This window comes from Eleutherodactylus coqui, chromosome 2, assembly GCF_035609145.1.
Source record: "Eleutherodactylus coqui strain aEleCoq1 chromosome 2, aEleCoq1.hap1, whole genome shotgun sequence".
NCBI classification, from domain to species: domain Eukaryota; kingdom Metazoa; phylum Chordata; class Amphibia; order Anura; family Eleutherodactylidae; genus Eleutherodactylus; species Eleutherodactylus coqui.
In genome coordinates this window covers 287,502,385-287,515,205 of record NC_089838.1, presented here as the reverse complement: position 1 = coordinate 287,515,205, position 12,821 = coordinate 287,502,385, and the positions used below count along the sequence as shown (strand labels likewise).

Here is a 12,821-nt window from a genome sequence, read left to right as displayed (position 1 = left end):
ATAATTGCTCAATTGGACTCATGTTTGCAGACCACACCATTCGTAGGAACTCTCCAAAATGCTCCTTGAACCAATTCTGGATAACTTGGGCCCAATGGCGCAGTGCATTATCCCGCTGGAATATCCTATCATTGTGGCGATACATGAAGTCCATGAGGGGCTGCAAATGGTCAGGAGGCCGTAAAATATAGTGCATACTGGTCAATAACGTGTTTAGGGGGGACAGATTAACTGAGCCTGTGCCAACAGTACATGCCCCAAACCAGTATGGAACCACCACCAGCCTGCACAGTGCCTGGTTGGCAACTGGGGTCCATGGCTTCATGGGGTCTGCACCTGACACAAACCCCTACCACCAGCTCGACACATTTGATACAATGACTCATTCGACCACACCACATTTTGCTAGTCCAGTGGGGTTCAGTTAGCAACACCACAAGACCAGGTGAGGCACTGTGTCTGCTGTTGGGTACTCTGCTCCCATGTCTCATGAAAGCTGAAGAACACTACACTGACCTGCAGGAGAGGAGTGAGGGGCCTCCTGGGTTGAATGTGGATGTTATTTCTGACAGCCACTTCTCTGTTTGCATGGACAGTTCTAGCCAGACATTGCGAATATGCCAAATTCTCATCTAAGGCCAAGGGAACACATTTTCAGTCCCTGTGCTGACTGATTCTATACCAGACTAGACTGACAGCACACGGTCTCATAGCAGTCAGTGTGCCAATTCACGTCAGTTTCTTCACATGGTTATACGGATTGCGTGAAAAAAAAAAAAAAAACAGTGGGATGCACTGTTGTGATCCAATTTGCATAAGAAATTCGACTATGTCAATATCTATAATAGACACAGCACTAATAGTGCCAACCAATCGTTACACTGTGCCATGGTTCCAGTTCTCCATACGGCACACCTCTTGGATCTTGATAGATCATTACTTGATACTTCCACGTTGGGCACAATATGTTGTGCCTGCTCTCTGGTTCCTGATGCAGTTACTGTATGCTGGGATTATCCTTGCATGTAATTTTGCTGCCCACCCATACTGTATGTTCCCAATTCATTTTGCACGATTTTTAAAGCCTCTTTGATTTGTAGCCAATTCAGCAATACTTTATAAATATTTTCCGCGTTCCATCCTCAAAACGTGGACAGAAAATGTGACAAACAGCAGATTATCAGTCGGAATGAGCTGCCTCACTAAAAATGGAAAGAAAAACTTGGAAAGTGATCAAGAGACACAGCTGTAGTCAGGAAAAGTATTACTCATCTTGAAGATGTCTTCACTTGGCACTTTCTATCCAGTTTTATTTTTTAAGGTCGCGATCCGGTAATTTGCCATTTGGATTACGCATGAAAATGTGAGCTTTTCAGCCAATAGACTCAAGACGCTGTGTAGAAATGGCAAAGGTCACATGGTGCCAATGATTATAGCACTGGATCGCTAGCTTCTGTTTATCAAAGAGACTGTTACATAGCAAGTGTCTGAACGGGTCAAGATGTTCATAATAGTAATATAGGGTTCAAAGCTGGAAAAAAAAAAAACATATGTCCGTCCAGTTCAGTCTGTTAGCCTCAGCCTGCAATGCTGATCCAGAAGGAGGCAAAAAAATAAAAATAAAAAAACCCAAATGAGGTAGAGGCCAGTTTTCCTCATTTTAGGGCAAAAATTCCTCCCCGAGTTCAAATCCAGCAATCAGAATAATCCCTGGATCACCAACCCTTCTGAGGTAATCAAGCGACTATTACATGTAGTATTGTTACACTCAAGAAAGGTGTCCAGGTCCCTCTTGTACTCTTATCACATTTGTCTTCACCACGTCCTGAGGCAGAGAGTTCCATATTCTCACTGCTCTTACAGTAAAGAACCCCCTTCTATGTCGGTGTAGAAACCTTCTTTCCTCTAGACGTAGAGGACACCCAGTACCGGGTATAAATAGATGATGGGAGGGATCTCTGTATTGTCCCCTGATATATTTATACAGTTATTAGGTCGCCCTTCAGCTGTCTTTTCTGAACTAAGTAACTACCATTTTGATAACCTCCTCTCTGGGTATTGTAGTCCACCTATTCTATTAATTACTTTAGTTGCCCGCCTTAGTACCCGCTCAAGCTCTGATATGTCCTTTTGTGTACCGGTGCCCAAAACGGTCCACAATATCCCATGTGTGATCTGACAGTGACTTGTAAGGAGGAAGAACAATGTTCTCCTCATGTGCCTCGACACACAAAGGAGCAGGTACCGGTTGATGCCCTTCTACAGCTCAGTCTGGCCTTCATCATGTACCAGCCTGTGTCCCGGTATCTGCTCCATGTTCTTGAGACTGTGCTGGGAGACACAGAAAACTTTCTTGTCATGGCACATATATATGTGCCATCATGGAAGGGCAGGACTACCTACACAACCCAACTAGGCTGCAGGTAGTCTCATGCTACCAGTGGAGGCAAAAAGATCTGTCTCAAGCAGCTAGCAGACTGAGGGTACACTGCAGGGAAGTAGCTGGCATACATGGAGGAGACCTCCAGAGTGTGACAGGCAATCAGAGGAGGGGACAGGGATGGAAAAATGCATTTTCACCGGAGTGGCCCTTTAAGCTGTGTAAACCCATGAATCCATATCACTAGTTATGTTTGACTATACACAGCGAGTATACATCTTTACGCTTGTCTGTACATGTCCTTCGCAGAAACTGCGGAGCAAAGGGTTATCTTAAAGGTTCTTGAATTAAGATCAAAGCTGGAATTTAGGCAACTCCTCTTAAAATAAGAGAAGACTTCTGTGTTAAAGATCTCTATAAGGCCTCATTCACACGAATGTGGTTTTTACACAGAATAGACGCGTGAAAAAAAAAAGCCATGTCTAATAGAGGCAATGGTTTCCTATAGAAACGTTCAGATGAAGTAATCTTAGATATGCAAAAATACAGCACCTTAAAAAGACAAGACATGCGTAACTGCAATGCCCGCATCTAAGGTCCGTGCTGCGTGAAAAGATAGGACCTGACCTGTCTTTGATGCGTGATGTGCAGAAGTCTCCATAGACTCCTATGGGAGCAGGAGTTTAGATGCATCTGATGCTCAGAAAAGAAGATTACAAGTTTTTAGGAGGATTTCTGCTGACAGAGGTAATTCCAAACAGTAACACTAAACTCAGAAGCACATTTTAAGTGTCCCATTGTAAACTCCTGTTAGACCCTGTGAGGATTAAGGGAACCCCTAGGGCTTCCCCTCATCCCTGCGGGGACTAATAGGAGTTTACAGTGGGCCATTTAAAGTGTGCTTATGGGCAGCAAATTTTAACTGTTCTGCTGTAAGGAGCGGGCAATGCCCCAGGAGCAGAGGGCAGTAGGTGACTCCCTCCACCCCTCTCCCCAGCATACAGTTCCCCAAGAAATTTCCCCACAGCAGGGGCAGGGTTACAGGGCTTTCCCCAAGAGCAGGGCTAGGTCTCAGGGAAGCCCTGTAACCTTCCCCTCTCAACTTGCAATGGGGAAGTCCCAGGGAAGAGACCTCTAGCCCCACCCCTTACTCCCCGCACTATGGGGATATTCCTCGGGGATTCCCATAGCAGAGAGAAAGTGAGGCTATGGGTTAATCCCCAATAGTGTCTGTCTCTCAGCTGTGCTTTTTAAAAGCAACACACGGCTCTTCTGCGCATCACAAATCGCCTAGTCACGCAATTTTTAATGCAGTATGGCCACAATTGTTTCTGTGCTAAAACAATGCCCGTGTGAACGAAGCCCAAGTGTGTTTCCAGCGTTGAGCTTCGTTACATTGAAAATGCTACATCATCTAGTAGTCGAGAGTCCTGTCCATGTGCAATCTGAGGACACCTCCACCTTTATGTTGCTCTTCAGTTAGTACATTGTCTATATTCTTGTTCCTGCAGGTTGTCATTAATCCAAATCAGGAAGTGGCAGAATCCGACTACACCAACAACATCATGAAGTGTCGCTGTAAATATGATGGCCAGCGGATCTGGATGTATAACTGCCATATAGGTGAGTACCTAGATGCATCAAGCGCTGCCTACACACTATCCTAACATAAGTAATTGCACCCCCATTAGTAAAATAGTACATGTGATATGCTAATAAGACACAATCTAACCCTGCTACACAAGAGGCAGACACTTGGAGGGATCAGCCATAGCTCATGATGGGAACTGCACTCTAAAAGCTGCACATCATGAAGCACAACGCATCGGCCTGTCTACAATGGTGCAGGGAGCGTCGTCAGACAGTTTAGAAATGGAAGAATGTTCCATGGATTTAGATCAGATGGACGTACGTGGATGTAGAGGATACCTGGGGAACGCCTTTTGCCTTAGATGGCTTTACCTGTGCATATGTGCAATTGCGTTGCCCTCAGCACAACGTATTTGCAATTGTGATGAGGCTTTTTCCCATGTGCAGGGATGTATTTTACACCTCCTCTAGATTTCTATGTGGATCTTTCGCTTGCAAATGCGCACAAAAATGGCGTAGGTTCTATTTTTTGCACGCACCAATGGATTTTATTCTCTGCGGATTGCATGCACATATACGTCCATGTGAAACCACCCTTAAGTACGGCAGAGGTTGTGTTATGGTCGGGGAATGTTTTGCGTGGCAAGGGCTCAGTCTGTTGGTTATAGTGACAAAAACCATGAACCTGAAGGTGTACCCTGACATTCTAGACAATGTGCGATACTCTGGAAATAGTCAGTAATACTTCCAACAAGATAACGCATCTTGTCACACATCCAACGCTGTTTCACGATTGGACTGTCTTACACAGAGTCCCGACCTAAATCCTACTAAACAACTTTGACACAAACTGAAACATCAGGCCAGGAAATATGAACAGCAGCCTTCTCCTTTGTGAGAACTCATCATCAGACGTTTACAGGATGAATGGAGGGAAACACCAGCTTACTTATATCAGACGTTCGTAGAAAGAATGCCATGGAGTGTATCCAATGTCATGAGGACCAAAGTAGCCCCACTAAGTACTAACATATGGAAATGAAGACTACTTTTGATTCTTGCTCAGGTGTCCAATTACTTGTTATGACCGTGTACCAGTGTCCAACTGGCAGCCATGTAGTGTATGTTGTGCCAAACAGACCTCAGGTGGAGTAACGTGCGCTCTATACTTTGTATGCACACTTAACAGCCCCATCTTTCTTTTTCTTTAGGCGGCTCTTACAGCACGGAGACTGAAGAGAAGTTTGAACACTTTAGCGGGCTCATAAACAACCAGCTGTCTTCCCGGTAGAAGTGGCAGAGAGTTGCAGTCATCTCTTCTCCACCCCGAAGAGGAGTATAGCCTCATGCGTTCCAGACAGGCCTTGGGGGAAGTCTACAGCCTGTGGCACCTGCAAAGTGCGAGGCATGTGGCAAATCCTTCCGGCTAATCTTACATTCCCTGGTACAGAGCAGACCCAGAATGGTCACCCGTGTGAACAAACATGTTCTGAAGTCATTCCATCCTATCCAATCCCCCATGTGCCACCACCCAAATATACGCGTCACTGTCATAGGAGTCCCAGGCCGGTGTACTGGACACAGGACTGCCACAGTCCTTCCAGAGACACATTCCAAGAATAGGACAGGACATTGCAATTCTCTAGGGCCTGAGAATATGACAGAACAAGTACTGTAGCGGCCGGCTTACCATCTGCTGAATTTAACTTCTTTGCTGCCTGGCCAGCAAAGTCTGTGCACTGCAGTATGGTAGTAGTCAGCGACCGGTGACAACTTCATGGTTAGTTTTGTAACTTGAATCATGGAGTATCAGGGGCTGTAGTATTAGATCTTGATATTCCTGATCGCTTTCTCTATCCTGGGACCCCTGCGTCCACCCTTCATAGGCACCCACTTGGTAATTATGGTGCTATTAACTCTTCTTCTACCAATGGGTCCACCATCAGCACAGATTATGGTAATGTGTCGTCTATTGTTGCAGTGACCTGTAGAGCTAAACTGCGCTCATGCGGTCCAGAATAAAAAAAATAAAAGGACTTCTCTCTCAACGGTACCAGCTACGCCGTGGCACTGTGTCCACTCAGTACAAATACATATATATCTCCTTTCTGTGTATGTCTAGGAATAAATTATAACTTATTATTTACACTTGCTTTCAATCACTTAACCTACCAGAATGCATGATTCACTGAAAGCCATAGCAGCAATCGGGCTTCCATGTTTTCCCCGTCTGGTTGGTACTGGGATTATGGGGGAAATAAACCTGGTTGTCAATATGTGTGTATCATTTCCTACATGGCCGGAGAACGAACAGAAGAAAAGAAACAAAAAACACAGACGTAATGCAACAACCATTAAGATCATGTTATCAACACATGACACTGCACATGCCAACTGAGTATAGTCAACAGAGGAAACAAGTCAACTTTGAGGTATCGCTGCTTTAAGGCATCCGGAATGGAAGACTAGACCCCCCCCCCCCCCCCCTTCCCCAACCCCTCTGCCCATCTGCCTAATCAAACGACGCTTCTGCTCCATTCTCGCTCGTGCAGCCCGTTTAGATAGGCAGATTCTTCGTTGAGAATCGTTCACTTCTCGTTCCGTTTCACACAGGAATGTAAAACAGACCGGTACGTGAACGATTCTCAACGATGATTTTTAGTCCTCAACGACGAATGAGAAGCGCCCGATTCTCATTCAACTCGCATTTAGACTGAACGATGACCTTCACTTGCGTGCGTTTGAATGATCATCGTTCCGTCTGAACGCACCTTTAGCTTCACATATCTGGTTGGTCCAAATAAAGATATTTCACAGAAAACAAAGTCAGGCAGGTTAGTGGATATACCCCTCAAGCATCCATGCCAATTTAGGTGGCATTATGTGCCAGTACAAAATAGACTGGGCTAACAAACCAAACTATATGTAGGACGGGGGATCGTAGCACCTTGGAAAGTCAGAATGCTGCCGTCCGGCTCCGTCACAGACCCCACCCATATGCAGAATATAATTCTTCGTCCAGATGGAGCTGCTTTGCCACGTATAGCCGAGATACGCTCCTCGCTCTGAAGAAGCTTCTATAGCCGTTTCTCTGCAGACATCAACCTGACCTAGAAGTGTCAGCAGCGCACATGGCTAGCACAAGCCGCTTCTCCGAAGTAACGGGCGACTAGGTTTCCACCACAGGTTGGTCTGGCAGTTCCTTTGGCAGTGCCAGCGCTCGGGTCACAAGTCTTCTTGCCACAGTCATATCTGTTCGTGGTCTCTCCATATGAGGGTACATAAAGGCTGCAAAGAGAAACCCTGTGATTAGAAGGAGCAGCACCACTAACTCCTTAAAGAAAAGGCCTATTTGGGTCCCAATATGCAACAACTCTGCATTCAAAGTCCCATAACTCTTATTTTGCCATACTTGGGTACATACAGCTTTTTTTTAATCACTTTTATTGCTTTTTTGGGAGGCGAAATGAACTGTTACGGATATGGCGATACCGAATAGGTTTTGTTTTTTTTAGAAAATGAGGGAAAAGTGCACAAAAAAGGGTGATTTTACTACTATTTTTTAAATAATTTTTTTAAAGTATTTTTTACATCCCTGTAGAGAGTTTGAACCACAAAAGCTATGATAATACACTGCAGTACTTCTGTACTGCAATGCATTAATGCTTACAATAGTGGTCAAAGGTCACGGCAGGCCCGGATACCATTGCAACCCATTGGCTCTCTGTGATTACATAGAGGGGTGATGACGTCACAAGAAGCAGTCACACTCCCCCCTGTGAACGCTTTGCATGCTGCAGCATGTAAGGGGTTAATAGCGGGTATCTATGTTCGCACCAATCTCCGCTGTTGTAGCGGGAGACCGTCTGTCAGTCATAGCTGGCTCCTGCTGCAGGATGGCGTGGGCTCACTTCTAACCCTATGCCATCCACAGAAAATAAGTTTACGTTCTGTTGCATTAACCATCACGCAGCCAGGGCGTAAACGTAGATCCGGTGGCGTTAAAGGGGTTTGGTCGTCAAAAATAAATAAATGAAAAAATCTATACTCACCTATTCCTCCCCCGTCAGTCTCCTTCCCAGATCTTCTCTTCACTGAACTTCTCTAGTGCCCTGGGGTCACCTCACCCAACACCGGCTTGTTATGAAGGCTGCATTCCTCACATTCTTCTTCTGGTCCGCTCAGTGAAGGTCACGTTCATTGGCTGGGAAGGAATGCTAATCTATTTCAGAGACGGCTCGCATGAGCAGTCACTGGAGTAGATCGGCACTCCCCCTGCTGGCCTGTGACGTAACGTACAGTGGCTGGCAGGAAGGAGACTGCGGGCAATGTATGTAACCTCACAGAAAGCAGAAGAATTAGCCAGCTGAAGGTGAGATGACCTGGGGGGTACTGCAGGAGACAGGAAAAGATCAGTGAGGTGAAGATCTAGTAAGTAGACCGACGGGGGAGGAATTGGTAAGCCGAGGATTGCTGCTTCTCTGAAGGGATGTGAAGAGTTTTTAAAACACAAAACCGCCTACCATCCGCGGGGACATTGCATGTTGGCGACCGCAATATCAGTCCAAGTTTCACGGCCCAATAGCACACTCGCTCGTGTGAAATTAGCCCAAGGAGAAACGTTACCCCTCCCGACTCTAGAGCACATTTGTGGGAATGTGGAGGGGCTTTTGTCAATTTGCAGCTGAAACGTTACCGAGTTGCACTGCCTGCAATGCAGACCAAGCAAAGTAAACCTGGCCATACACGGTTCTGCTGACCGCCCTTCTTCCCGACCCCTCATACTAAGCTGAGCTTGCATGTGTTCTGGTTGAGGAGAGTGGAGCGAGCCGCTGCCAGACACTTCTGGCAGATGTTTATCTCCCGAGAACAAAAGCATCTGGCATGTTGAAATCCAAGTGAATGATGGGGAAAAAAGGATCAACATCTCTGGGGTGGAGAAGTCAGGACACATCTATACACATATAGATCAAGCATGTCAAATAAAAGGCCCTAGGCCCGCCATCTCATTTTATGTGGCCTGCCAGCCAGGCTGCAAACGTAGCAGAAATTCTACTCACCCCATCTACAGCTCCTGTCCAGCAGGGGCAATGCGATCTGTGACCCCCAGCCTTTGTATTCCCCCCTCTCCTTTCAGCATCTGTGTGCGTCGCCCTGTACGCAGTGCAGATGCCGAGGCCAGCGGTCACAGCCTCAGTAGCAGCCACCAGACTGGAGCTGCAGGCAGGGTCAGTGGAAAGTCTACAGGGAGGTCGCTATTACAACTGGGGACACTATGGGGGGGGGGGGGGGGGGGTCACTATTAGGGCTCACAGGAGCCATGATTCATTACAGCTGATGTCACAGCTCACCTCCCCCCCCCCCCCCCCCCCCATAAACTAATCATGTAATAAATAAATCACAGCATGTCTTATTATTTCTGTTCCAGAACTGCCCATTATTACCTCGGTCTCGTTGTCGGTGATGTGATGCAGCGCCCTAGTTGATTGACTGGCTCATTTCAATAACTATGCCAGCCCCTTTCTGTCATAGCGGATGTAGAGATAGTCATGTCACAAACGACAGGGGAAGGAAGAATCCATAGCGCATGACCTAGTGTCAGAACCCAAACAGAAGCGGAGGTGCTGGCATCGGGGAAATCCACTTAACTCTTCGGTGTAATGCCAGAGATGGCTGACCGTATACTCAATACTTTGCTTTTAAAGGGGTTTTGTCATTAAAACAAAACATCATTCTCTAGCTGGGCCCTGCCCAAAATAAATGAGGATATTTTCCCCTCTCCTGATGCCCTGGGACACAGCTTGCCTTGGCAGACCAATTTACAGGTAGATTGGCTGGGCCATAGCACATGACTACTGCAGCCACAGTAGTGGTGCGCCCAAACTCCTTGCATCATGGTGGCCAGGATATGAGCATTGATGCTGGAAGTGCTGACGGTGACACCAGCAGTCAGCTGTGTCCCTGGAAAACCAGGAGAGGAGTATACCCATGCTTGTTACTAATGACAAAACCCCTTCAATAGCAAAGTATGGAGTATACGGTCAGCCATTTCTGGCATTACTCAGAAGAGTTAAGTGGATTTCCCCGATGCCAGCACCTCCACTTGGGTTGGGTTAGGCAGGGCCCAGCTCCAGTTGGAGGATGGGGGAAGGTTATAATGGCAAAACCCCTTTAAGTTATAAGGGGAAGCTTGATGAGGGTTCTGACTTCAGCGGTTTCTAACAAGTCATTAGATCATGGGCCTGCCAGTAATGTCCAGTACAAAAGGATCACAGATTTTGGTAACCCATGTGATTTAACACCAACCAGTGACAAAATCTGAAGCTCTTAAGGCCCCAATTCTGAATCTAGACCAGGGTCACCAACCTTCATATGTCATGTATAGTAATGGTCACCACTAATGTGCCAGAGGAGAATGTGGACCTCCGAGGCACCAGGAACTGGATGACACTACCCTATACACCCACTATAGTTACACCACCGTTCCCAACCAGCAGTGGCTATGAGAAGCCACTGACTTCAACTAGAGAGGGCAGGTGCGACGAGTTTCGGGCTACTTGTACCTGACCTCTGTTTGAACCCTTTATGCTTTTTTATATGTTGTCAGTCTGTTAATTCCAATAGTGTAATTAATTTACTTCTGGAAAACTGCCTGGACTCCCTGTGATTGCCAGTGTGAGATACCAGCATGGAGATAAGAAAGCCTATATTTTGGGATGGGGTGGGATGTGGGAGGGTGTCTCCCTGTGGAGGAGGCCTTCCGAGAAAGCAGGTGATTTGTACACTAGTAGAAGCGCAGGACCCCCTTTCTTATTTGTTACTCAGTTATTGTCCTGGGACTTCTGGCATCCGATGAGGAGTCCAGCAGCTCCCCCATGCCCTCCATCTGGGAGGGACGTGCTTTCACAAGGTGCAGCGGTTGACCCCCAATAGTTGGGGCAGACCGTGAGCACCAGGTGAGTTTCTCCCTTCTTTTTCTGTTAAATATATTGGATATTACCACATCTGAGCGTTGTTCCTAATTATATATATGTGGAAATAACAGATGGTGGTCGTTTCCTCACCTGCTTTTTCATATGCCCGGATCTTAGATTGGCGACTGCCTTGAGACAAAGGGCGGAACTTCATAGCTGGGTGCATCTGGCTGGAAGCGGCATAAGCTGCATCAAAGAGCAAATGTTACATATATGGACAGCAGACGTACATCAGCAAATATATGTCCGAGATTAGCCGTTTAAAGGCTCCGGAAACCGTGCATGAAAAAAAATAAAACACACACATTACTACTGTCTTTTCCCGAAAGTAGGACCTACCCTGAAAATAGCCCTACCCCGATTTATATTATTATTTATTTTATTTTTTGGGGGGGGGGAGGGGGGGGGGGGGTTTGTAACCCCTGCCGCCAGGAAGCGATGGCTCCGATTGGTTCTTGAGCACCGCAGCTGAGCCAATCAATGCAGCACTGGAAGCAATCACAGCCATTCAATGCAATAGCTGTGATTGGTTCTCGAGCACCGCGACTCAGAGCCATCGCTTGCTGGAGGCGGGGTTTACAAACTCACTTACCAGAAAGCAATGTTCTGTCAGCTGCTGAGGCAGAAGCAACAGTGCTGGAGCTCCAGGGACCAGCGGGAGGGACCCGGATGGCGCCTGCTAGGCAAGTATAAAACATCCCCCTAAAATAAGATCCTGTGCCTCTAAGTCTTATTTTCGGGAAAACCTGTCAAGTCCCCACAGAAAAAAAAAAACTACTTATGTTATTTGCTGCATAAATATATTATAAATTTAATTCTAGATAAACTGTTACAAATTAACCCAATACTATATAATCACCTATACTAAATAAATAGTATAGGTGATTGTAATAGAAGGGCTTAATATGTGTTTTTACACATTACAGTATTTTCTCATTCGCTCTCCTCTGATCTCATACAGACATGAGAGCGGATGAGATAGAAGGGGAGAGACAATCTGTATACTACCAACTTTCCCGTCAAGTCAGCTCTGTGAACAAACTTTCCAGGCCAATACTGCGATTGGCTGTCAGTGATGACATCATCAGGACCTGAACCGATCAAGCCACAATCAATCATAGCACCCAAACAGTCCGTTAGTAACAGAACGTTTCGGGAGTTTTACTAACTTTGGAGAAAAGTGATTGCCAGTGGAGTCCCTGACATAAATGTACCTAACTGCGGCACATTGCCCAAGCAGCAACATAACTTTACTGTCAGCAGTTGAAGGGGGTAACTAAACCTGGATCAACAGCATGGTTAGTGCAACCACCCCTTAGTGACACCATATTAGGATACAAATATTATACAAAACCTTATCTTTTTTTTTTTTAACGGAGCTTCATTCCTTGCAGGATGAGTTGCGATTTTCCTTTGTACTATTGTACGGCATCCCCGCCGCCATGTCAACCCATCAGCACTCTGAACACATTGTGGGGCACCAGTGGGCTTACAAAGGAAGCCCCTCTCTAAAACCACTTAGATGCTACTGACCTGAGTGGTGTGCCACGTGCTGGTCACCCAACAGTTGCAGGAGCGGACACTAGCTAGTTAGGGAATTAGTGAGATGTTGTAGATTAATGGCGTCGGTCCCGGTGACATCTTACAAAATTGGCTCCAGTAAAGCTGAAGATTAGCCTCAACAGCTGAATCTTACCCAGTGCAATGTGGCCGCCCACATATGAGGACGTCGTTTAGGATACCCAGGTGTATGGCCCTTATACCATACACCTGGTGTTTACACCAAGCATGAGGGCGCACCCACTGGTAGCCAGATTTTATCCAACCTATTAATTAAATTTAAGTGCAGGAATAGAAACGGTTCATTAAGTCTAATA

The 12,821-nt window shown here is 46.3% G+C and overlaps 2 protein-coding genes across 2 annotated transcripts in view; one reads left to right on the top strand and one right to left on the bottom strand.

The window, feature by feature from the left end:
* LOXL2 (lysyl oxidase like 2) overlaps positions 1–6,244 on the top strand; it is a 56,719-nt gene extending 50,475 nt beyond the window's left edge. Inside the window, exons 13-14 of the mRNA XM_066593177.1 lie at positions 3,892–4,003; positions 5,182–6,244. Coding sequence (XP_066449274.1) covers positions 3,892–4,003; positions 5,182–5,261 — 192 coding nt within the window. The 3' untranslated portion in view covers positions 5,262–6,244. The remainder of the gene's footprint in view (positions 1–3,891; positions 4,004–5,181) is intronic.
* Positions 6,245–6,469: 225 nt separating this feature from the next.
* The window catches only part of LOC136610181 (uncharacterized), a 62,660-nt gene continuing 56,308 nt past the window's right edge, over positions 6,470–12,821 (bottom strand). The window contains exons 8-9 of the mRNA XM_066589424.1: positions 11,035–11,130; positions 6,470–7,258 (exon numbers count right to left, since the gene is read on the bottom strand). Coding sequence (XP_066445521.1) covers positions 7,140–7,258; positions 11,035–11,130 — 215 coding nt within the window. The 3' untranslated portion in view covers positions 6,470–7,139. The remainder of the gene's footprint in view (positions 7,259–11,034; positions 11,131–12,821) is intronic.